Genomic DNA, 26664 nt, shown 5'->3' with positions numbered 1-26664 from the left:
TGTTCCAGTTTTTTGGAGCCTATGATGATGCAAAGGAGAGGGACTATAAAGCCTGACACAGTTCATCCTCCAAAAGTTGGGGAGAATTTTCAATTCTGCGCACTGAAGCGCCTTTTTCCAATCCCCATTTGAAGACAGTTGAGGAGAAACTGTTGAAACTGAGATGAAAATTTACCCCAAAATTAATTATTCATTTGACAATATTTGTGAATTCCAGAGTGTGAAATTTTATTAGAATTTGCGAGAGAGAAAATCATCAAGTTTTCCCTTTGGTCCATAGTACGGGTCGCGTGTTGGGGAAAAGTCAATGACTGGGAGCTTTTTTTTTGTGTGTTCGGGCGGGAGAGAAAGTCCTTTTTTATGAGTGGGAATGAGATGGATGTATTTGGAGAGTTGTATTCTCGCAGTCTGTTGAGCTTTTTCATCATCCTTCCCGAAGCCAGTTTGTTGGCGCCCGTTGAATGTGCTGAACACATTCTTGCAAGTGGTTCAACGTGTTCTTAAGAGTCACGGTGCAGGGAGTGTGAGGGGGCTTGAGAGATATTCTTTTGGTGGTATTCTTGCTGCTTGTTCTTCTTTAAAATCACCTCACACTGGAAAAAGATTAGAAGATAGACACTGTGTTGAGAGCTTTAATTGTTGATGAGTTTTCACGCAGAAGAGACGTGTATCTCGTAAAAAGTTGCCTTTTAACGGGAAATGACTAGAAGAAGGGTTTCAACAAAACCACATAATCTAAATTTAAAGGTTTCAATCAATCAGTTTTGGAGGGTTCAAGTGAAAGTGATTTGAATTTTGTGATAAAATTTGGGGAGGATACAATGTAGAGAGAGGAAAACAGTGACATAAAGAACATTATATTTTGGATTTAAATAACTCATATTGATTGCGTGAGATAATTAATTTCAACTGGTGTAAAATAAATTGGTGTACGGTGTTAAAATTTATCTAGTTAATTGAGTGGTATAATCCCATTTTTTTCTGTTTTGTTAATGCATTTATTTTTCATCATCCACCCTCTCCCTAAAAAGCATTTAACTTTAATTTTATGGTCAAATATTGACCCAAAATTAAGCCCTCAGGATATGTTTTCCGTTTTCATTCATTTTATAAGCTGTTTTATCAGGAAATTTTTTGTTGTTGATAAATTGTGGAGGATTGAGTTTGCTTCATGCAATCCGATAGGTATAAGATGGATATTAAGTCAAGTGAATGTAATTTATTATTCACACAAAATTCACCTTAACAGTTGCCATCGGGAAATGGGGACAGGGTGGATTTTCCTTCGAGGAATATCTCTGCAGAAAGAGAGAAGAAGAAGAAGGTTGGTGGGTTACACAAAAGGCGAGGCCCAACAAATTATTTATGAGGTATTAATGTGGATAACAAAGTGAATTAAATGTAGATGGGATTTTATCAAATTGTGGGGACAGCAAATTTAGGCTTTTTCTTATGTCACACAGATGGATGATTAAAGTACGAAGGTACAGTGGGACTCAATATGAATGTTTAAAGGGGACTAGAGGACTTTATGAGGGTTTTGGAAACTCGAATTAAGTGAGATTATTAATATTTCTGTCTAATTGTTGTCGTGACTAAATTTCAAATAGATAAATTATCTCATTCAATATTTTCCTAACATAATTGTTATTAACATAATTGTATATTAGTCCTATATATCACATTCTTTTGCAATTTTCCGATTGATATCAATCATATTTGAACGTACGCTTCAGTGAGCACGTTACTAATGGTAAGCATAGGTTTCTCCCTTGCGACGCGTTTAAATAAAAAATCGAATGATTAGGGTAAGTGTGCCAAATTCCGGCCACCTTTTTTGTTCCTCGATTTTCCATGAATTTTTAGTTTTTACATACTCTAGAGATTATACAATGCAAAAGAATGACAAAAAATGTAGCTTCGACAAACGAGATGACGTGAAAAAGACATTGGAAAAATTCCCTAAAGGCAAAGGACTATGAGTATGAAGGTGGCCGAAATAGGGCGCCAAAGCTATGTCCACATTTTTATTCATTTTAAAATGTATTGTTATTGATTTTAGAGAAAATAAAGACGATAAGCTGTCTTCAAACTCTGCCGAACTGTCGAAAGGTTCCAAGCAATACTCCTTAAGAAGAAGGAATAAAAAAATCAATTTTTATTAAAAATATTACATTTCAAACTTGAGACTTTGGCGCTTGCATGCAACTATGCCGAAATTTGGCACACTTACCCTATGGGTTTTGATGTAATACTAGATTTCAATGTTCTCGAATATAAAAGCCGTCAGCACTTTATAAAGGATAATAATGTTCTCAATTTCATATTATGATATGTCATATAGCCTATTCTGCTCCTCGTTTTCATGACTACACTTTTAGTACATAAAACGGTTTTTGACAGATCTGTAATTGTTTTCCTACCGTCATTGTTGTTTTATTTGTCTACATTGTTAACAGGAAAAATTTAATAAAATCATTTATATCTGATCGTATGTAAGTCATACAGCCAAATCTGTACATTGATTTAATATCTTGATTTTAAGTACATAAACAGTTTTGACAAATCTGTCAGTGTTCTCCTTCCGTCATTGTTGTTTTATTCATATACTTTGTTGGCAGAAAAAATTTAATAAAATCAGTTATATTTAATGATATATAAGTCATACAGCCAATTCTGTTCATGTTATATCTTGACTTTTAGTACTTAAACAGTTTTGACAGATCAGTGTTCTCCTTCCGTCATTGTACTTCATTTGTCTGCATTGTCTACAGAGTATGTTTAACAAAATCAGTTACATCTTATAAAACGTATGCCGTACAGCCTATTCTGCTCCTTGATTTAATGTCTTGACTTTTAGTACATAAACGGTTTTGACAGATCTGTCATTGTTCTCCTTCCGTCATTGTGCTTCCTTTGTCTCCATTGACGACAGAGAAAGTGTAATAAAATCAATTACATTTTGTGATAAGTATGTCGTACAGACTATTCTACTTCTCGATTTCTTTTCTTGACTTTTAGTACACAAGGAGTTTTGACAGATCAGTCATTATTTTCCTTCCATCATTGTTGCTTCATTTGGCTGTATTGTCGACATCTTGTTACATCTTATGAAACGTATATCATAAGCTCATTCACTTCCTTGATTTAATATCTTGACTTTTAGTACACAAACAATTTTGACAGATCTGTGTTTCTTTTTTGCGTCATTGCTGTTTCATTTCTCTGTATAGTCGACAGAGGGAAGTAGTACATTAATTTTATATCTTGTAATATTTCATAGAAACTTTTTCATTTTTTTTTTTCTTTATTATTTTGTGTTCTGATTTTTAGTACTGATTTTGACAATTCAGTTGTCACTGCATACTGTTCGTCATAGTTGCTTAATTTATCGGAACTCGAGACAGGGAATTCGAAAAGGAAACTACAGTGCTCTCTTTTAAATGAAAATTTTATTTTTTCTGGTTTCTAATAGAATTGTTTAGACTTCGTAAGATTCAAGAACAGAAGTTCCCTCATACACAGATTTCCATCAAAATATTGCCTTTCTAAATATTAATACCTTTTAGATCGGGATTTTTTTTTTGAAATCAAAATTCACAAATCTTACATTTTCAGACGTTTGTCCATATTTAATTTATTGTGATGTTCCAAAGAAGAAGAAGAAGAATGCGAAAGAGTGGGATAGACTTATGAGACACGTTTAAGATAGAACGGGATGTGAATTTTGATTTCACGAAAATTCCTGATCTAAAAGGTCTGCCGGAGCCATTTTCGTCCTATTCACTTATATTTTATGCTATAGACTATTTTAGACATGATATAATATAGTTAAAGTTTTGCTTCCCATTTTTTATGAGGGTTAATTAACTAATAACCTGATTAAAATCATTTTCTATTTTAATTGAACCCAGCGCTATTACCGAGATAATTTAATGACATTTTCAAAATTAATTAATTAAATGAAGAGAAACGAGCGCGACCAGTTAACCACATATATATCATTTTAATGTATAAATTTTTAGAAGTTGTAAGTGCGCCATAAAAAAATCCTGTAAAATCTTCTAATTATGACATAACATAGCCTCAAGGGAATTTCTTTCCTTTTTGAACTTTCAAAGAAAATATGCTATACGATGAAAAGTTTATCTTCTGAGATACCTACATCATATAAAAAAGAGAAGAAAAAGTTTTGAAGAAGAGTTTTTTAGGATGGATTGTTGGTTTTTTAGAACAAGAGGAAATTGCTGTATCATAAACTATTGACATGTAAACTTCAGTAAAAAAATTCCTGAAAAATCATAAATTTGGGTTAACCAGCAAATATGTGTTCATTGAATCATAAATAACCACATTCACCAATTCCCTGGTTTCGCTTCTTTAATTCAGTACCATTGATTTGTCCTCTCTCTACCACACAGCATACAAAACCGACTGGAAATTTTTGGTGGGAAATTCTTTTCAGGGAATGTTTTATTGATTTTCCAACCCTCCATTATCATTCAACTCAAAAATACCTAGCAGTATTTTATTCTTTTTTCTCTCACTTCCTGGCCATCTGATATCAAAAAATTGTATCTCTATATAATGTGAGAAAGGTGGGTTTAGTGGAGTCTTTCGAATTTATTTTTCTTCATCATTCACACACAAAAAAATAAAAAAGAAATCTCCCGTACGTTGTAGGGCAAAACGGACATAAATGGTTAATCCTCGGAGTCACATTAAATGAATTAAATGGTTAGACATTCATTTTCCGTAACTCATTTTCTTTTCTCGTGATAGACCTGTTGCCATTGTGAAAATCTTAAGAGACTTTTCACTGGAGAATAGTACTTGAGGACTAAGGGAGTTTTAGAGGGTTCGGTTGTCTTTTCCAAAATGTGTAGGTTGAATTATTTGTGAATCGTGCAGGAAATACTCAAATTTTCCTCAATGTGTGAAACAGCATTTTCCCCTTTTGACACCTCAAAAAGGTCGTGAAGAGGTATGTTAAGATTATACTCATGGGTTTTACATTATTAACCCATTAAAATCTTGAGATTTGTGTCTGCTATTAAGGGTGTTGTTTAAGCTTAGATTAAGCTTAATGGATACGTTATTCACTGTAGAAGTTTGGGTAAATTTGTGAGACAAGCCTGAAAATCCTTTTGGGGGTTTTATTACAGGTTTAACATCAACAATGAATTTAAATCATTTAGGAGATTTCTTTAAAAGATAGGGAATGTAATAAGGGGAACGAATTGTGATTTTTGATAATAAGAAAGATTTTGAAAGAGAGAAACGTGGGGTGGTTTCACGCAGTTTAACATTTCTTCACAAAAAATAGAGGGATAATGCACAGCTACCAGTAGATTTATTAATATATTTAATTAATAAATCAAAAAACCTATGCACAAAATCATAAATATAACATCCGTTTCTTGTAGCGAGCACAGTTATCTAAAAAAGGAGCGTTTTCAGCATATTTTTCCTGAATCGATCAGCAAAAATAAGCTAACCGGGTAGCACTTCCCAAACAAAAAATGCTAACCAAAAGTATGGAAATGGCACTGCCTCACAAGTGTCGTTTTAAGGTTGCCAGAATTCGGCTGAAAATATACAATGTTTTCACCTGAATTGAAATCGATTAGCATTTGATGATAGCTAGGCTATTAAGTTCTGATTAAATTAACCAGGAGGTTCCCTGTGTCCACCGCTAGAGGGCAGGGCTATCCATAAGATAAACTTGATAACTTTCAAAATTTTGAGAATTTTGAAATTTGAATATTTTGGGACATTCAAGAAATTAATTTAAACTTTTTAAAACTTTATTTTAGATTTTTTTCACTGTAAGATATTGAAAATTTATTTGTCATTTTTGAGAATTCACTTTCTTTGAACTTTACCTACTCATACCAGATTTAAACTGTTGCAGCGAGGTTTGAAATTTCAAACCTTTCCAAGAAATCCAAATTTGACGAAATCGGTTGAGAAATTGAGCTCTGTGAAATTGTTTAGACTCTGACCTTCAAAAAAGCGAAGTGGCAAATTTTCCGGTCTTAAGTGGCTATGGAAGAAATACTGCCCAGTAGGGGAATTCTGTTTCAATTTTACAATGTCATATGACAAATTTGCGTTGTAAATTCGAGAGCAGGAGAATATTCACTGGTAAGGATCAAATTGATCCTTTTTAGAAAAATGGATCATATTTGATCCTTTGAAAGGTTCACTTGTATCTCTTGAAATGTTGTATGCACCACGATAGATCATGTTTTATCGTAAACTTATTATTAATTTCATATTTCTCTCATCTGAGCGAACACCAAAGATGACTTTTTCATTGTTTTTATTTGTTTATTCTGGAATTAAATAAGTGTCAAAACAGTGGACCTTTCAAAGGATCCTCGGTGACCCTTTCATTTTTACCAGTGTTGAAGGCCATTGATATGATTCCCATTTTTGAATAGTTTTCTCGAATGTAAGACATAAAAATTTTACATTCGTCATATGACATTGTTACAGAATTCGCCCCTACTGGACTAGCTATTGTAAACTTCCGGAGGAGCAGCTCGGAACAGCATCCTCACGGCACGACTATTATTCCCAGACTGACACTCGCTTCAGCTGGAATAGCTAAATCATAGCGCCCTCTGTCTAATCGACGTGTATACAGATTTGAAATAACCGATTCGTACGCTTGTGATTACATTCGGCCATCCTACAGATCATCGTCCTCGATGACAGTTATAGTAATCGCGTTCTATGATCCTAACTATTACGATCATGGCCAACTTAAATCAATACATAAAAAGTTTTGAAGTTGATGCTGCCTCATCGTTATTACTCACCACCTCCCTCCTCATCATCGCTTTAAGCTGTTTAAATTATCTCAAACTATCTCATAAAAATCTTCCACATAGCATCCCTTAACCAGAAAACTCGGTTAGATGGTCAAAGTTTGTTCGCATGATCTTTTTTTTCCTGTACAAGTAACAAGCTTTCTTCTGCAACTTTATTCTCTGTTCTCATCCTCGAGATGTCTTTATTTTAACTGCTCTCCACAATGGATTTCACCTTTGGCGCTTAAAATTCATTCTTTCACACATCATTTGCAAGTTGAGAACCGTTCTCGATCAAAATAATTTTTTCACGAAAGTCTCTACATCAATGTGATATTCCTTCGTTATAGTATTTGACCAAGCAAAATTGAGAAGCCCCTGAATCAGGTGTTTCCTGGTGAGTTCCTTGTCACAATCTACATCCGCGGAGAGATTTTTCATTTTGTGATATAATAAATAATCTGATTTATTTTTTTATTTTTATCTAGATCTCAGAATGTTTCAGAATTCCTGAGAAATTGTGTATCATTTTCTACCTGAAGGTCTCCCATGTGGTCAAATTGGAATTTACTTCAGACTTTATCTAGAACATTCACCAAAACCAAATAGCACTGAGTCCAAGACTGAGGCATAGAACCTTCTCTTCCGAGGCTTCCAGGAGGCAACTTCTCCCAGTGCCCCCAGACTCAATTTATTCAATTGTAGACTTATTCATTTTATCCAAGTTGAATTCGGTAATCCAGGAACTGATTTCTTGTGTTCCGGGAGAGCTCACGATTCCTAGTAAACTCAAAACAGGCAATCTTTTGCCTCTTTCTGTCCAGAATGGAGGTATTTTTGGTCTCTTTTAAGAATCAGTGTTTCTCCTGTATTTATTGTTCTTTTCTTGTAGTTTGGAACTTCCTGTTGTATTCTCCAATTAAGACTTTTTCACTCTTCGCTAATAATTCCTATCTAATTGTTTTTAAACTCTTTTTATTTTGTTTTAACTATTCATCTATTTATTGTCACGGATAGAGAAAACGTCACTTCCCCTCTGTCACTTGGGAGTATGAAAGAGACAACTATAATTAAATGCTGCTCAATAGATGGCGGAATAAAAATTCTCTATCTTTCTGACATTCGCTTGGCAAATAAGGAAAACAATGTCTGTTTGTATCTCTTGACAAATTCCTCGTCCGAGACAAGAAACATTGTACCTCTTTGCCAAAAATAAGCAATAGAAAGATTATTCTTATTTCCATTTTTGATTTCATAAGCAATGCTAACTTCAGGTCGAATGTGGTGACAACAGCTGTTGGAATTTCCAGTCCAGCCACATGATTGGAAAAATCTCCACAATGGATATTTCCCCAAACCTGCAAGTTTTGCATCAATTTTTTGTATTGTACTTAGAATGCACCTTCTTTAATCCCTCTGAATTATCATGCACATCCTCAAAGTACTGGCCACCCTCAGAGTCCACATCCTCATAACCTATAAGGCCAATAAAAAACGGACTCCGAGTTGCCCATCAACCCAGAGTCTGCGTCCTCAAAGTCCATAAGACAAAAAATAAGCAGACTCTGAGATTTTACCTATTCCGCTCAAAGTCTACGTCCTCAAAGTCCATAAGACAAAAAATAAGCAGACTTCGAGCTATCTGTTTCACCCAGAATTCACGTCCTCAAAGCCCGTAAGGCAAAAAATAAGCGAATTCTGGGTACCCTGCGTAGTTATTTCGGCCCAAAACCTACGTCCTCAACGCCCGTAAGGCTAAAAATCAGTAGGCTCTGAACAATAAAAACGTCGAAATCTCCGGCAGGAAATCCCTGTGAAAATTTTCATTAATTACAAAATATCTAATACCAATAATTCCTTGAAGAACGTAAACGCTATGACACAATCTCCTCGCAGTCCACTTCCTGTGTGGGGTTCTCCATCCCACTTCTGATTATGTAAACTTCCGGAGGAGCAGCTCGGAACAGCATCCTCACGGCACGACTATTATTCCCAGACTGACACTCGCTTCAGCTGGAATAGCTAAATCATAGCGCCCTCTGTCTAATCGACGTGTATACAGATTTGAAATAACCGATTCGTACGCTTGTGATTACACTATATACAATATAATATATCTGAAGGTGATTGAAAAATACAGGATCAATTTTGAGATAAAGTAAAAAAATATATAATTTTATCGAGAATACTTTTGATTTAAGGGGGAGGGGTCACAGAAGACCAGAAGTCGATAAACTCTCAGTGTTTGTGGCGTTTGTAAATTTCATGATCTTAAAAAAAAAATCCGAATTTAAAAAAATCGTTGATGTATTCTCCGGTCATAGGTGTCAATGACTGAAATGTTCACCAGCTGCGAGAGAATTCTGTAACAGTATGACAATGTCATATGACAAATTTAATTTTTTTTAGTTTAGTAAATCCGTATCTTATGTGCTATTAAAAGCTTTATAAAACAACTTGCAATGGTTATTCGATGATCACTGGAATATGTTGTCCTACACTGAAATTTACTATGAAAATTTGTCATATGATATTGTCATACTATTACAGAATACCCCTCATGGGTTACGTATATAACATATCCAAAAATTAATGAAACCGCTGGGATCAATTTTGAGATATGCCAAAGAAAAATATGATTTTGGACGAGCCAGAGAGTGTGAGGGATGATTTTGGTCATGAGTGCTTCAGACGTACTATCTGTTAGAGGTGTATATATATATATATATATAGGGTAAATGTGCCAAATTTCGGCATAGTTGCATATAAGCACCGAAGTCCTAAGTTTGAAATGTATTAATTTTAATTCATATTGATATTTTTTTGTTACTTACTTTTCGGGAGTGTTGTGTGGAGCCTTGAAAACTAGTTTATCATCTTTGTTTTCTTTAAATCACTTCTTAAAATATTGAAAAATTAATAAAAATGTGGGCATTGCTTTGGGTAGTATTCCGGCCACCTTTTTTCTGGCCACCTTTTGTAACGCAACGGATAGAAAATTTCAAAACGTCTAACGGAACGGAATTCATTGACTATTCGAAGACTACATACATAATTTTACTTAATTTATTTGCATGGCCGAAATTACACTCCAAGTGGCCGAAATTAGAAGCTGGCCAAAATTTGGCACACTTCCCCTACACCACTCTTACTCCATATAATCGATGATCACCAGATGCAATTCGGGAGTATATTTGCATCACTCAGAGAATGAATTTGGTTAGCAACATATATCTCTTCTCTTGAATTGCTTTTCTTTTCTTTTTTTCCTTCTTTTTCGTTTTCTTTTGTTTCCATTTTTGTTTTTGTTTTTCTTTTTTGCCTTAAACTTGCCACAAATTTGTAAGAGGGAATCACCCTATTTTTTGTGAGCTTTAAATAAATTCAATTGATTTGAATTGAAATTGGAAAAAAAAACTCGTTAGGCGGTCTTCAGACTAGAGGTTTAGCCCAGTTCCCAAAGTTCTCAAAATCCTTAATAAGAAGTAATTTTATTATTTTCTCAGAATCTAATGAATTATTTACCCTTAATATCCAATTCTAAATCAAAAATTTAAAAAAAAAGTCCTGATTGATAAGAATATAAAAAAGAAAAGCCATATGGTTAAACCTTAAGTATGAAGCCTGTATTAGAGGATGTTTTTATTTGGTGACCGGTCACTGAAGACCAGAAGGCTATGTCTTACCGTTTAACCGGTCTTTTACCGGTAATAAATTGAATATGAAGCTTATTATAGACTGCCGTCCCTTTGAGATCCAGCAGTAATATATAAACATTTCAAAAGAAATTGGACTATACTTTACCGAATAAATTAAATGTATATTTTTAAGGTTAAGTTACTTTCAACATAACCTCACTTTACAAATAAAACTCGTTTAGGACTGCTATATTTTAAGTTAATAAAATTAATGCGTATTAAAATAATTATTTATGCAAAAGTGTCTGATATAACATTTAATAATATTCATGTATTACATGCAAAAAAGTAATTTCAACTCTACCACTTTAGTTAAATTAAGAAAATGTCTCTATTTATGCCACATTGTCAACCATAATGGGTTAATTTCCCTTGAGAATCACCCACAAAATGTACTGTATACATAATTTCCATCTCTTGTGAATACATTTTAACATAATATACAACATATTTCAACTATTCTGGGTAATTTGTCTAATTGTGTTCTTGTTTTTTGCCGAAAGACTTAGCACGTTTTCTGTACTGAAACATGATGAACCAGATATAAGCGTATATAGTAAAAAAAAAAGAAGAAGATCCTTCACAAAATTGCTGAAGCAAACACAATTTTCCCAATTATTTTCCTATCTACGATGTTGGTGAAATGAGGGTGAAAATTGAGAAGAGTTTGGTGGAAGTATGTTTGGCCTCTCTGAATAATAATTTATTAATTTAGCGCGAGAAGGGGATAGAAGTGAGATTGAAATCATAAATGATGCTTTAACAAGTTTATTATTAATATACATAACATGGTGATTGTGGGAAAAGTGCAAAGAGAAAAATGTTGATGCTTTAGTGATTGTTGATAGTTGTTGTTGGAGGAAAAAATAATTAAAAGTGAAAAAGTGTTGCTGAGGGATAAAAAAAAATTGTTGTAGTGTGATATTTCATCAGTAAAGTTAGGAGTTATGTTTGCAAGTTGCTGTGGATGTGGAAATCGCAAGGTGGACAGGTCAAAGGCACTATCATCAGAGGATGAGGAGGATTCATCACAGGGGGATGAGGGCATGAAGAGGAAAAAGGCATCAAATGGTGAGGAGAATAATGGAAAAATAAGCTCATTGGATATACCGTGTGAGTCACAACAATTGAGTAAAGATCCACAAGATGGAAATTTATTGAATGACGAGACGCCCGAGGAAAATACCAAAGGATGCCAGAGTGACAAGAAAGATGGCAATGGTACGAATTTTCCCATCATGATGATCGGGGTATCACTATTGATTGCATTTTTTTTTAACATGATTGGGCCCCTTTATTGATTTATGTTGAACACTTTTTCTCAATTGACGTATTTTTTCTTCACCTTTTTCTTATACTCCTATGGAATTTGTCGTGTCATTGTGTAGGTTGACCATGAAGCTATTTTAGAATATGAGGTTAGGTTTAACCTAAAAAGAGAGTGAGACATTTTTGGAATGGTAAATGCTCTAAAATATTCTTTCAACTTCAATGAGCTCATGTTTTCCTAATGTTTTGGAACGTTCCTTGCATTTAAAAATGCATCAAATTGTATAATAAGAAACTTAACCTAAAATCCAAATTCTTTATCAAGTTTTAGAGGTTACATACTCTGATTGTTAGCATCTAGTCCATTTCTTTTCTAAATAACCGAATTATAATTTTATACATAAAAAAGGTTAAGTGACAAAGTGAGGTTAAGAGTTTGGTCTGATATAACCCTAGATTTTTTTAATCCCAAAACTATTAAATTTTGATATATAAAAGAGATTTCTCGTAAATGTTCCTGCATTTGGGAAGCTTTACGTCAAAGGGTAGATAACTGTGCCGCTCACGGTTCACTCGAGTGCCGATTTGTCGATTTCTTCCAAAAATGATGCCGATCTCAAGCCGGTCTCATGCCGATCTGGCGATCTCATGTCAGTCTCATGTCGATCTGCCGATCTCGTGCCGATCTTCCGATTTTTAGCTCCAGATCGGCATTACTTTGCCGATCGCCGCTCACGGTTTACTATGAGAGCCATTTATTCACCCCTTTCTTTACGTTCTGTTTTAAGCCCATTTTACCTGTTAAAAATGCATGGAATTTCATGACGAGAAACTTAACCTCAAAGTCTAATTTGTTTAGTTAGGCTTGCTTAAAGGTTAGTTGCTCTGATTGTTAGCATCTAGCATATTTGTATAGTACATAACCAAATTACTCAATTTAATACACATAAAAGAGGTTAAGCCAAAAAGTTAAGTTGAGGTTTTGGTCTAATATATAACCTTAGATTTTTTTTTAAACCAAAACTCTTGAGTTTAATATTGAAAAACAGTTTTCTCTTAAATGTTTCTGTATTTGGAAGGTATTGCGTTCTGTTTTAAACACTTTTTGCTTTTAAAAGTGCGATAAATTCTATTATGAGAAACTTAACCTAAAAACCTAATTTTTAAATATACTTAGAGGTTATTTGGTGAGATTGTAAAAAATCTATCCTATTTCTCTCCTAAATATCAAATTTAGTCAATAAATAGAATAAATATTGAGTCAAAAAGTGAGGTTAACGTTTTGGTACTGATTTAACCTAGATCTTTTTATCAATGAATACTTTTATTTGATATTCAGAACAGGTTCCCCTTAAATTTTGCATAGATTTTCACACGCTACGAATCTCTAAACGTCAAAGAACTAACTTCTGTGTTTTCTCAAAAAAATCGTCATTTTATGTTGCTTTTCTGAAATTATCTTCTGACATAAAAATTTTGCAAATTTGCCCACTACCAAAAAGTGAGGTAAAGATGTTTTACAACCTTTCAATTTTATCATCTAAATTTCTTTCCTATTTTTTTTTTTATTAATAATGAGAAAGATTTCCCTAAGACGGAAATCAGCAGATTTACTTTTAATTGAAGGATACAATTTAAAATCCAAAATGTCTCGAATATTTTGAGGTTAGGTCGAACATAACCTTACATTCTAAAGCAACCTCTTGGAATAACCATTTATTTTCCGATGTTGTTTTCTTTTATTTCGTTAAAATGAAATTGTGTGATATCCCAAAAGATAACAACGAAGATGAAACTAAAGATGAAAAATTGTTTTTCACCCGAGAAAATTGATGTAATTTTTTATTATTAATTTTTAATCCTGACCCCTGTATATGTTGTTCTCCCAATGCTGCTTTTCTATGTGGAATAGTTACTGAATTTTTGGGTGAGGTGGGACTAAAGAAATCACCCTTGCTCCTGGAAAGGGTAACTGAGGAGGAGGATAAGGATGATGAGACGGATGGTGAGAAAATTGATGGGGATTCTGACTCGACAGAGCCAGAGTGTAATTCACAGAAACAAAGACATCGAAGTGATGCCAGCAATGTAACAGTTGAGGAGTCTATTGTGATAAGATCTGGCACAAGGAGTAGTTCCGTTGAGGAACATGAAGAATCGTCCACGTCAACGACAATCACCAACAAAGAAAATATCCTGTGTCGAACAAATGGCAATTACCATCAGCCTGATGACCTATCCAAGGGCAGTGACACGGGAGAAGAGCTTTCCAAGAGTTGCCTCTCTCGTAGAAGTTCCTCTAAGTCGTCTATAAAGAAACGAGTTAATTACAATGCTAGCACAGAATTTATCCCACCCTCTGATCTCACGTCCATAAATGATGACGATGAGGTGTTCTCAGATTCAGTACCACCGCAACTTCCTCGTGGGGATATGTGTGCACCATATATGAAGAAAAGGGGCTCTATGCCGGGTCTAGTAGCCCTTCCAGATTGGTTCAGTTCAGACAATTACAGGTCTTTGACAATTGTTTGTATGATATGAGAGTGAATTCCATTGAATTGACATAGATTTCTTAAGGGGATATTCCTGATAAACTCAAATATCTTGAATTCTTCCGAGAAGTTCTACTCAACAGGATTTACTCTTGTGAAATGCGATGAAGAACAAAATGAAGTCAATTCTTGGGATTCTTCTCAATATTTGCTTTGATGGAACAATGTTTGCAGGGGGTTTGTTATTTTGCAAATATTTCTTCAAAGAGATTGTCAGATTGAAAAATTATTTCTGGAATGAAAGCAAAAGGTTTCCTCGGGATGTTATATGATGGGATATAATAATTGAAAACCCTATTTTTCAGGATATTAAATAATTTCCAATAACAGAAAAGTTTTCTTGAAGATACCGGAAATTTAAAGAGATTTAAGGCGGAAATAAAGATATTGTAGGACAAGAAATACAAGCAGAATGCTAAATTTTTCATTTAATTTTATTGTCAGAGGTATAGCAAGATAATTTCCTGATGATAATAATAAAAGTGGCTCATTTAAACGAGGGTTTTTGGAAATTCATCCGACATTGTGTTATGCACTTATAAATCTTGGAAAATTTCCCATGGAGGTTAGTTTCTGAGATGAAATCTTCTTGCCCAAAGTGTGTCTTGGATAAAATGGAAGGTAGTAGATTTGGAACGTTCAGTAGGGGAATTCTGTAATTTTCGTGGCATTATCACGCGTGAGTTCGAAACCTGACAATGCCATTCGAGCTTCTTTTGTCATATATGAGTTCGAAAATGCAATTCATTGAATTTTTAATGAAATCCCTTTACTTGATAATTTGATGAAAATACAGTAAGTCTTGGTTGATTTGTTTAACTAAATTTATTGTCATTTGAATTGCCAGAAATCTCAAATATGTGACTTCTGCACTGGTAAAAATAAAAGAATCAATTGATCCAAATTTGATCCTTTTGCAAAGGATGGAACAAATTTCAAACGTTGAGTGCACATTTATCATATTAGAACATGTTAATTTGATCCATCCTTTGTAAAAGGATCAAACTTGGATCAATTTGATCCTTTTATTTTTACCAGTGTGACAATGCCACGTGAGCTGAAATGGCAATATCACGGCTACAGAATCGTATTTTCGAAAAAGCTCTCCTAAGATTCGAACCCAATTTGTCATATGGCATTGCCAGAACGTTACAGAATTCCCCTCCAGGACCGGGTTTTTATCAAGAAACATTTAATAAAAAACAGATAAAAATATTATATTTAGTGATGAAAATTTAAGAAGTGTACTTATTTTATTTTGTTACAATTTTTTTTAAATCAAGTAATTTTCATCCTTTCATTTGTTTTCTTTTGTTTGTCGTGATTTAACAGCTGATTCAGAAAATCACGCTTTTCGAAATAAGCTGAAAAGAGGACATTTATTTAAAGCGGGATTTCGAATCAAAATATCCTCATTGGGAGCATCTAAACGGGGGGATTTTAATTCGAAACCGCCATTTTGACACAAAAGTCCCCCACTGAGTTTTAGACCGGTGCATTATTGCCTGTCTTTTGGCGCTTAAAACCTCCCTCTTCGAAAGCTCCATTTGTTTTTGCTCGAATATTTTGACATTTCAAGCGATTTTAAATCACTTTTTTTTTTGTTTTTCAAGAGACGTTTCTCTCGTGAACTATTTTTAAAGTTATCAAAAGGCAAAAAGGTATCGATCACTCTTCTGAATGTATCGTTTAATTAAAATATGGTCGGTTAAATAGACATCCTTAAATGGAAATAAAGAAATAATTAAATAGAATAGAGTTGAAATCCTAGTAAAGATTCATAAACATGTTTGCATAATCCCCATTTATGCATAACTTCGATATGCATAATGCCGGACCCCCTGTATTTTGAAATTCAAGTTTGAGATGAAGAAGCAAAAAGTGTTGAGAAACCTCAAATAATCATGGTTTTTCAACACAGAGCAGTAAAAAACCTGCTTACTAGACGAGGTTCGCAATAGCACAATACGCTTCTTAAGAAGAGAATTCAAGGTCTATTAAAAAGTAATTCAAGCACTGACTGTCTGATGTTCGAAACGTTTTTAAATAAAATAGAAAACCTATCAAACTTTCTATATTAATTTTTGGTAAAAATTTATCTCAGAAACGAACCACTGAAGGAGATTTCTCGATACTCACTGGTAATATATAGCACAGTGGAGTGAATTTCGAAATTCTCCCGTACAGAAGACGCCATCGGGCGTATCCAAACGGGGGTATTTTAATTCGAAATCTCCTTTTCGAAATAGAAGTCCCCGAGTGAACTTCATCACGGTGTAAATTTTCCTATTTTTCAGCACACTAAATTTTCCTTTTCGAAAACTCTGTTCTCATATTTCGGACTTTGAATCTGTTCTAAATGACCTGCTTTTCTGTTTCTCAAGAAATGTTGGAGTTAGTTAAAGTTTCCAAGTAATCTTGTTAAAGCGCTGAAGCTTCTTCTTACCGATTGCCAATGTTGTGACTTCTATTTCTCCTAATTATTGATAGGTGAGCTTTATCATATATAGAAGATTTGTGTACCACCAATTCCTCTTTTTCCTGAATTGATTAACTCCAGACTTTAATCTACATTTCAATTTGTCAAAAAATGATACTATTCTTTAAAATGTTTGGAAATTCGAAATAAAATAGAAAGTTTCAAAATTTCTATTTTAGTCGAGACACACTAGTACTGATTTTAACAGCTTGGCGAAAATTTGTCTTTCCTATAGGATATTTTCTAAGATTCATTCATGAGCAAGCATAGTAAGGCGAATTTTGAATTTTCCCTAAGAAGAAGCAATTTTAAACGAACCTTCACACTTTTTTTTAACCCTTTAAGGACAATTGGGTCACCGGTGACCGAAAAATGAAATTTTTCCTACGATCATCTAAAGTTGTGTTTTGCTCTAAAAAGTCAGAAAAAGTGTTTTTTCCGACCCCTGATTTTTAACTCTCTCGTCCTTAAAGGGTTAAAAATAAAACTTATAATTTGTGCTGTAAATTTGGAATAACAAACCCCTTGAAACATTGTTCTCAATCCGTAGCATCCGTATAGTCTCGTTGCAAATAAGGAAAGTTGTTCTGTATAATAGAGATAGGATAAAAGTAACTGAAGAATCTTCTCATTTTCCATCATGTTTTCCTGGTCCATCTTTCCTCTGACAAAATATCATGACATGCGGGTGGCTTTGGTGACTGTGCTTTGGGGCGAATTTGTATGTGCGGTGTATACAGGGAGGAGGGTGGAGTTCAGGAGCCACCTGTTACGCCAATTGGTCGCGATGAATTGGCCCTCAAGAGGCACCGATTTTTCTCAGAACTCCTAACAGCAGCTCAGGCTGCCGTTGAGCATCGGGTTCGGTTTGATCCTCTTGGTCCGGATGTGGCGGATGACTTGGACGATGAGGAGGGTGAGGATGATTGTCTCTTTGTATGTCCTTTGTTCCTTTTTGATGTCAATATACAAAAAAAAACTATGTATAATGTGAACTTTTTTGTTGTTTGCTAAATTGTATACATCTTTTATTTGCCTTTTTTTGCCCTTTTCATCTCGTTGATACAATTTTGTGTTTCATTTAACTTGTATGGCTTGTTTTCTGTGTAGTGTTCTGCACAAGTGGATGCAAAAAGCTCTCTATATATTGCACGTCCCTTTTTGTACAAATTATTCAGCAGATTCAGCTTTTGCTCGCTTCCACTTTGACATTAAAGTGTAATGTGGTTTAAGAATTTTTGGGGAATTTTCTGCGCGCACTTTTAGATTAGTTTTCTGTATTTTTCCTTCTCAAATTTCATTATTTATGGAAGTTGCAATAAAGTCACAGTACATCGAGAAATTCCTCTCATTCTCTCTCTCTTTCTAAGTGAATGTCAGAGTTTTACGATATGGTAGAGATGGTGTATTAATCCGGTAATATCGTAAACTTGGAATATTCTTACAATTTTCCCTCTTGTTGCTACATGGCACTCAAATGGTGAGGCAAAGGAAAATTTCCAGTGAATTTAGGAGTTTTCCCGTATTATTTTCATTTGAAAACTTTCCAGGAGAAAACTATCTGAGAGCTTTTTTGCTCTCAAAAGCGCTTCATTATACAATGAAGTCAAGATTAAACAGGGAGTCGCTTGAATAAATTAAAGGATTTTTGAGAATGTTATCTATCTTCTTTTTATAATTGATATAAGATTATGCTATACATAATTAAAAGAAGTAATAAACCTTCTCATGAAATTATGTGCAGTGAAGCTCATTACATACAATTCGAGGACCTTTTAACGCTAAACATTTTCTTGTGACCTTAAGGGGATTCGAACCTATGACATTTGCATTATATAAAACGGAACTTTACGACGACTTAACCCATTGTAAGCTCAAGCGAAATCCAGTTTAACCTAAAAAAATGCAGTAGGGTGAAAGGAATGTCTCTTGACACTTTAAGAAGTCGTGTCAGGACCTATTGACACCCTACTCTATACCACTTGGAATACAAAATTTGAACACCTATCCTTATCAGAAAACGTAGCTTAAGGAAAAAACGTCATATTGTAGAACAGCGCTCAACGGTTCTGTTTGAATTTGAATATAGTCCCCTATAGAGTAGTATTACAGTCACCCTCGTATCTATGCTCGCTGGGATAGAAGTCGTTACTTTAGGTGTAACGTCTTGAGGAGGGCTATGCGCATGTCTATTCCTTGCAGTCTTTCGTGAACAGTCACCGAGTGCGTTTGGGTTGCGCAGGGGTTATCCCTCCAATGGGTAAAGACAAGTCTCCCGCGAGTTCTAGAATAAGCGAGTTGGTGGCTCGTCGCGGAATAAATAAGAATAATCCCTCGGTTTAATTAAATTATCTTCAATATTATTTACATTTTATTAGGGTAAATGTCCTAATTCAATACCATTTCCAGACACTTTAACTTTGACAGATGATTCAACACATTAAGTTCATATTTCTTCTGAAGAGAATTACATAAATTTGCTCCTTGACTCTTCTACAGTGTTACTGTTTAGTGAAAATTCTTTAAATATAATTTAAAAACTTCTTAAATACAAAAAAACACACAAGTGCAAAATGCTTCTATTGGAAACATATTAATCCAAATGGAGACAAGGGAAAGTTTCTAATTGGAGACAAACAGTGTAAGTGAAACCGCGACGAAAGGCTTCCAAAACCTTGTTGAGTTGCTCTTGAGTGCAAGATTTGTTCTTATTTCTGGTCTTTTCTCCTTTCTTATCTAAAACAATAAGAAAATCTCTCCAAAAAAATCGTATTTGAAATGTAATATTTTTAATACAAATTGAATATTTTTATTACTTCTTCTTAAGGAGTGTTGCTTGGAACCTTATAGACAGTTTATCGTCTTTATTTTCTCTAAAATCATTCATAATACATTTTAAAATGAATAAAAATGCAGTGCTTTGGTGGCCTATTTCGGCCACCTTCATTCTTATAATTCCTTGCCCTTCCAGAATTTTTCCAATGTCTTTTTTATATCATATCGTTTGTCGAAGCGACGTTATGTGTTATTTTTTTGCATTGTATCATCTCTGGAGTATGGAAAAACTAAAAATTCAAGGAAATTCGAGAAACAAAAAAAGTGACCGGAATTGCAAGCTGGTCTAAATTTGGTACACTTACCTTATAGACTCTCGGAATATGAGTTGATGAAACTCAAGGGAAGGTATGTACTCCAGAATCCCGGCTTATAATACGCTGGTGGGACTAGAGAGAGGATACATAAAAAATTTGGGAGTCAAAATGCAAAAAAGAACGTTAAACTATAAATTTATCACCAAAAGAAAGAGAACTTTATGAAAGCTTTTCACGTACCTTATAATAATTTGTTCCATCTCTTTTTATACAATGGATAACTTGTGTCCATCGCGTTCTCTATTCTATTTTCGACTTTGTGTCACAAGATTATGCTACTGTTGCCCAAAAATGCCTTAATTAAGGAATTAATAAGTACTTATTAAGGACTTATTTTACGCTTTTGCTCAAAGATCATTTTTAAGAGCATGGCCAATGCCTTCATTTACAGCATTACGCTAATAATAGCGTAATGCTTGTGTTACATTGGAAAATAATCTTGTGATAAGACCTAACCTGATTTGCCTGAGGTAGCATATACTGCATTGCAAACGTTTTCAAGCTTAAAATATAACGTTAGCAGATTCTGTATTGCAAGAGGTCTAATATTTTCTTCAGTGGATAGATGTTAATTTTTTCAGGATTAAAATATATTGAAGTAGCATATAATTTGCTAAGCATGAAAATTCACTAATTTCTCTTGAAATGTCCGGCTTTATTTTCATTCAAACATAACCTCTTTTCTGCTGCGTAAACTAAAACATAACCTCATTTATAATTCGTTAACTGATACATAACCTTATTTATGTTATCAGCTTTATTTGTTTTTCTACTGAAAATGTTATAGAGTAATGTGCTTAATTATTCCATAAATACGTAAATATGTTATTTAACGGTGGTTTCCTCTAGATACTTTGTGATGATGGCTGATATGCCTTTGGGCGTGGTAAATCCTCTTTTACAGAGCTAATACAAATACAGTGTGGGTGCTTAATATCTTAGAAGATATATTATCAGTTTAGGTGAACTATAAACCCTCAATCAAACACAAGAAATGTCTTAATCTTCCTCTGAAACATGTGGTACGTGAGCCAATGACGAATTTTATGTTTTACTAGAAAATTACCAAGCTTTTCAAATAGAAAAGAGCCTGGTCTGGGATTTGCAGTAGTTTTTTTTTTTCGTTCACTCAATGAAATTCCATAGCAAATTGCTCGGAGAATAAAATAGAATCAATTCATTCAATTCTCGATGCTGCATAGAAATTAATTAAGTTGTGATTGGAGCAAATCATGTAACACTCAATTGATCAATGTTCTATTCTGAGTGTGATGATGTATTGGAAGAAAAACGAAATAGTTTGCAAATGATGTAAGTGTGTTTTGAAAAAAAAAAACATAAGAATAGAAAAAACTTAGTTGATGATTAATTTGTGATCTTGGGTGACAATTTGACTCAATTTCTATGTGGAATAAAAAGAGTATGAAGGCAGAAAAAAAACAGAACGAGTCAAGAACTCCTGCCTTTTGTCTCTGATCTGGCCACAGCCCAAAAATTCTCGCACTTGCAACTCATCAATTTGTTCAGTGTATCTCCCACTTTTGATGCCTTCTGACGCGACTTTTTTTTGCACTAAAATGACTCTTGCGGTGTGATTGGGATTTCTGGTAGTGAAGACGTGTGTGTATGATAACAGCAGTGTGATATAGAGAGTCATAAGATAAGAAACTCCGGTGTTGGGGACAGTTTTCTGAACAAAATTGTGGTCAAAGTTCTTCTGGGAGGTGGCTCTTTTCCGAAATAAAAAAAATTATTCAGTTGGAATTATAGTGAATTATCTTTGATAATTGCTAAACTTGTGTGATTTTCTCCACCACAGAATACTTGAGAGAAAGATATTAATTCACTAAATGTAGGTAAATAAAAAGTCTACAAAGGAGTGATAATTTTCCAGTCAGTACACAGAAACTAATAACAACTTTGATACAGAGCATTTTCGTGGATTTTTATTAAAGATAGAGTACAGTGTGTGACAGTAGATATGCAAGTTGTGTTTGGTGAATAAATATTTGAGTATTGCTTTGAGTGTCATAAGTTTGGGCATGTGTTGGGTTGATGCAAAAGTTGGAAAAATTGCAAAAACTGTGTTGAGAAAAGTCATAATTCGCATTAAGTCGGAGTGTAAAATTCCATTTAAGTTATGCACTTATAAAGTTGTTCAATTGTATAATTGAACAGAATTTAAATAGGGGAAGGTTGGGCAGATTCAAAACTCTCTATCGAAATTATAAAAGAAATGTGTTAGGGATCTTTAAATGGCCAATACCCAAGAGAAATCGTCTGGGTTTAGTTAGCTTGAATTATAGTTCATAAATATTGGGCAAATTAATCGTAAAGGCAAAAACTTCAGCCACCTGAAACTGCTCATCTTTTCACTAGATTAAAACACTAATTAAGTGGCTTGTTTAAGTAATGTCCACGGAGATTTTTTTGCGCAAACAAGTGATCTAACTGACTCACTGTTTAGTGATAACAACAAATCAAATACCACAATTTTAAAACCAACGGAACATTTTCACTCTAATGGTGTCTACACACTAGAAGCAATTTTCGTCAAAAAAATGCCTTTTTTAAAAAATTTTGACGTTTCTGCCTACAAGGATAGGTGAAATTTTCTTTAAAAAGGCATTTTTTTTAAAGAAATTTCTACTACTGTGTAGAGGCCATACATTGGAGTAAACTTTATCAAAAATTAGTTCAAAAATATTTGAAAAAAAAGTTCCAATGCTTGAAAATTTTTTTGAATAAAAATGTCTCCACATTACGGTGCTATTACACTAGGATTTTCACAATTGAATTTAAATTCAATTGAGCATCAAGATTTCTAGAATTTACTTGAAAAGTATTTACTTGAAGCCAGGGCACATTTTTCAAGAAATTTGCTCAATTTTAAATTTGATTCTGTATCAAACCGTCCATTAGTGGTGACATCGTCCCAGAAAATTAATTTATGGAGTCCAAGTGTATGTAGTTGTTCAAGTGATTCCCCAAAAACGTAATAAGAACTTTCCCATACCTTCCCATAGCTGAAGAAGGAGACAGCCAATCTCCGAAACGTCGTAAGAGGAGGAAATAGAGAAGTTTTAAAAGGGTGTCTATACCGTGTTTCTTGACTCCAAATTATCCATTAATGGCCGAGAATACAATTCAGTAAAAAAATTCTTTGTGGAAGTTGATTGGAACAGTATTTAGTGAATTTTCATGGAAAATTTTCAATAAAATGCGAAGAAAGAATCTGAATGAATGGAAAGAATGGAAAGAATGAATGGAGATGTTGTTCCTAATGCAATGTTGGAGGACTTTTTTCTCAAATTCTTCGCTTATTTCAAGAGAAAATTCGAGGAAAAATCCGTCCATAACTGCATTGGATGCAACTAGTAATTACACCTTCGGACAAATACTCTTAATCCGCATTTTAGCTGAGATTCTTTACAATCTCAGCAGCTTTCCGGAACATTCTCCACGAAAATTCACTAAATAATATCCTAAGGAAATTCCACAAACATTTTTTTCCTTCTTCCAGCAGTCGAACAACAATTGTTTTTTTTTTTTTTTTAATTCTTGAATCTTGTTGATTTTTTCTTCAAAAATTGTATCAAAAATGATTTTCATGTATTTTGTTCCAAATGTGTAAATATTCATTTTTGAAACAAAAATTTGAAAAAAAACCTTGAATTGGATTTGTTTTTTGTAGAAATTGTCTACAGAAAAAATGTCTTAAAAGGATTCATCTTTTTGTCACAGTTCCTAGGCACATTTTTTGAAGTTCAATTTTGACAGAATTTTCTCATAATGTGTAGACAGCTTAAAGCCATTCATGCACCAGGGAAACCTGAGGAAAAATGTCCCAAAAACGATGTCATTCAAAATTTATATTCAGAACTTTCTTATTGACAATTTTTCGCTCTACAACTTTGCAAGACAATTTTCCTCTATATTGAAGAAAATTTTCTTTTCTCTAGTAAATTAAGTTGGCAGCTATAATTAAGACGGTAAGCTGAGACCTATACCAGATAGTCGTAAGTCGTGATATCAAAGCAAGGTTAGTTCATGGGGCTAATACAAACTTTATTGTTTTTTTTTTAAGTGAAATACACTTTATCTTGCATATTCTTTGTAAGGTAAAGTACCCTTTATTCGACCGGTTCCTCTATTCGACCGATAGATTTATTCATTCAATTTATTTATATTTGCTATAATATTTTGTGTATGATCTAACATTAATAGGTCAATTATTCCATGAATAATACGAATCAGTGACAAATTCATAGAAATTGACGAAATTCACCATCAAATATTCAAAAATTGACCCACCGGTCGAATAGAGGAACCCGGTCGAGTGAGGGTACTTTACCTTAATTGCACTCCATGAAGATACAGATAGTAAATTGATACTAAATTATTAACTGGCTGGTTTTTAAGGTATCCAGCTCGAGACCGGAGGGTACGATTTTTCTACCAAAATCCTATGAAATAAATTATTTATTTTATTTATTATTTATTTAAGTAAAGATGCCCAGGCAAAAAAATAGTAAGAAATTAGTAGGTTTTAAAATTTTAAAAACGTTTAAATACTCCTTGTGTTCTGAAAAAATAGGTTTTGAGAAAATTCAGGGACTAAAGGAATTATTATTAGGGATTATGAGTTTCAGAAATTTTTTTATTGTTAAAATTAAAATTTACATACGATTTACTTCGGACCAAAACTAAGATTTCTACAATAATCTAAAAAAAAAACCAAACTATTTTTAATATCATATTGTATTTAAAATTTAAAAGGAAGTCAAAGTGATTTTGGATAAAAAAGGTTCAAAATAAAAACTTATCGTTGCACTAGAGTATTACTGCAATATTTGTTTTCTTTTATGTGAAGCAATATAATTACACCATTTAATCTTCAACATACTTCACCAAAATTTAAATAATTTATATTGTTATTTGAAAGTTTTTCTCTTTCTTTGGATGCTTAAAATTCCTGAGATATTATAATGATTCCAATTTTAAATACACGTCATAAATTACTTCCCTATTGCATTTTGCCTACTTGACGGACTGAAAAATGCATTATTTCACTTTTCGCCACATCAAGTGTGTCTCCACTATATTCGCCGTCCAGTCAATTTTGTCTGGATATTTCGTGAATTGCCCCTCAGTAGGGGAATTCTGTAATTTTCGTGGCATTGTCACGCGTGAGTTCGAAAAATGACAATATTAATCGAGCTTTTATGTCATATCATATGAGTTCGAAAATGCATTTCATTGATTTTGTAATGAAATTTCTTTACTTGATGATTTTATGAAAATACAGTTTGTCTTGGTTGATTTGTTTAACAAAAATCATTATCATTTGAATTGCCAGAAATCTCAAATATATGACTTCTGACAATGCCGCGTTAGCTGAAATGGTAAAGTCACGGCAACAGAATCGCATTTTCGAAAAAGCTCTCCTAAGATTCGAACCCAATTTGTCATATGGCATTGCCAGAGCGTTACAGAATTCCCTTCCAGGTTTGAAAAGTTTGACATTACAATTTCAAATTTGTTATTGTGAAGTTTATTTACGTTTTAGTTTAAATTAAAAATCTTCGAATCAAAAACTGTTTAACTGAGCTTCAAACCATTTAGTAGTCATTTTAAATACCATGAATTTTTTTCTCAATTTTATAATTCTTATTTTATTTTACTTATTTTATAAATAAAAGTATAATGAGAATAATGCAGTGTATTTATATAGTTAACTAGTATGTGTCTCGGCTAACCGTTTTCTATATTTGACGCTCAATGTATTTTATGTACAAAATTAAATTTTATGAGTGCATAAACTTGTGTTAGAATGGGATTGTACATTTGCGACATTTGTGAGAGATAAGAATTAAATTTTGTGAAATTAATTTACCTAATCGAATGATCTAAACAGAATTGTGCTTTTTTTAGCTACACTCTGTGTTTTTTTTTTGTACTGTTTTGTGGGAGACATTTTCCATTGACTCTGCTTTGCATTAATATTTCATTCAGTCTTTCTGTCTGTGAAGGTGGATTTTTTTCCCTCTGCACAGTGGAAAATCTCTCTCAATTTGTAGCTTTTTCCCCATTTCTATTTTTTTTATCTTGCTGTGTGATGATTTCTGTGTTTTTTTTTCTTGTTCTTCCTTGAGATTTAAATTGGAGAAAACGTTTTTGAGATTGGTGTGGTGGTAACTTTATAATTAGAACGTTACACTTTTGCAAAAGACATGGTGAAAATGGATATATTTTTAGAATGTTTAATAGATTGTGAGTTGAGTGTGTGAGAGAAATTGCCGGAGATTTTCACGCAGCAAGTGGAATGTGACTTTTTTTTTGTACTGTGCAGAAAATTCTTTAATTTTTTGGTGGTTAAAGATCCTTCTGTGGTGGAGAAAAAAAAAGATTTGTATACTGTAGCATGAAATGAGGAGGAATTGGTGGGAGTTTTGTTGAAAATCCGAATGGGTCAGAGCTTGAGTGTATACTTTGGCCGAACACTAATAATCAATGATGTGAAAAACTGCAATAATCCAGGTAATTTTAATAATGCCTGATTTTGTGTTAAAATTCTAAAAAAAATTGTGGGGGGAAAAAGTGCTGAGAATTGAAATAGAATCTCCTCTTCAATATTGAAGTGATTTATTTGGGTGGAAAGTTAATTGTGTCTTAAGTATTCCGAGGGTGAGA

At 33.5% G+C, this 26664-nt stretch overlaps 1 protein-coding gene across 10 annotated transcripts in view; it reads left to right on the top strand.

Annotated features, from left to right (window-relative positions):
- The first annotated feature begins 470 nt into the window (after positions 1–470).
- The window catches only part of LOC129806849 (adenylyl cyclase-associated protein 1), a 45993-nt gene continuing 19799 nt past the window's right edge, over positions 471–26664 (top strand). The window contains exons 1-4 of one of the 10 annotated variants that reach the window (XM_055855645.1): positions 471–963; positions 11232–11737; positions 13698–14301; positions 17560–17735. In XM_055855645.1, coding sequence (XP_055711620.1) covers positions 11464–11737; positions 13698–14301; positions 17560–17735 — 1054 coding nt within the window. In that variant the 5' untranslated portion in view covers positions 471–963; positions 11232–11463. Of the gene's footprint in view, positions 964–11069; positions 11738–13697; positions 14302–17559; positions 17736–21411; positions 21828–25807; positions 26512–26664 lie in introns of those variants that run through there. The other 9 variants (XM_055855646.1, XM_055855647.1, XM_055855650.1 and 6 more) reach the window with 9 other exon arrangements.

Source organism: Phlebotomus papatasi, chromosome 3 (assembly GCF_024763615.1).
Source record: "Phlebotomus papatasi isolate M1 chromosome 3, Ppap_2.1, whole genome shotgun sequence".
Lineage (NCBI taxonomy): Eukaryota > Metazoa > Arthropoda > Insecta > Diptera > Psychodidae > Phlebotomus > Phlebotomus papatasi.
This window is presented reverse-complemented; position numbering and strand designations above follow the sequence as displayed.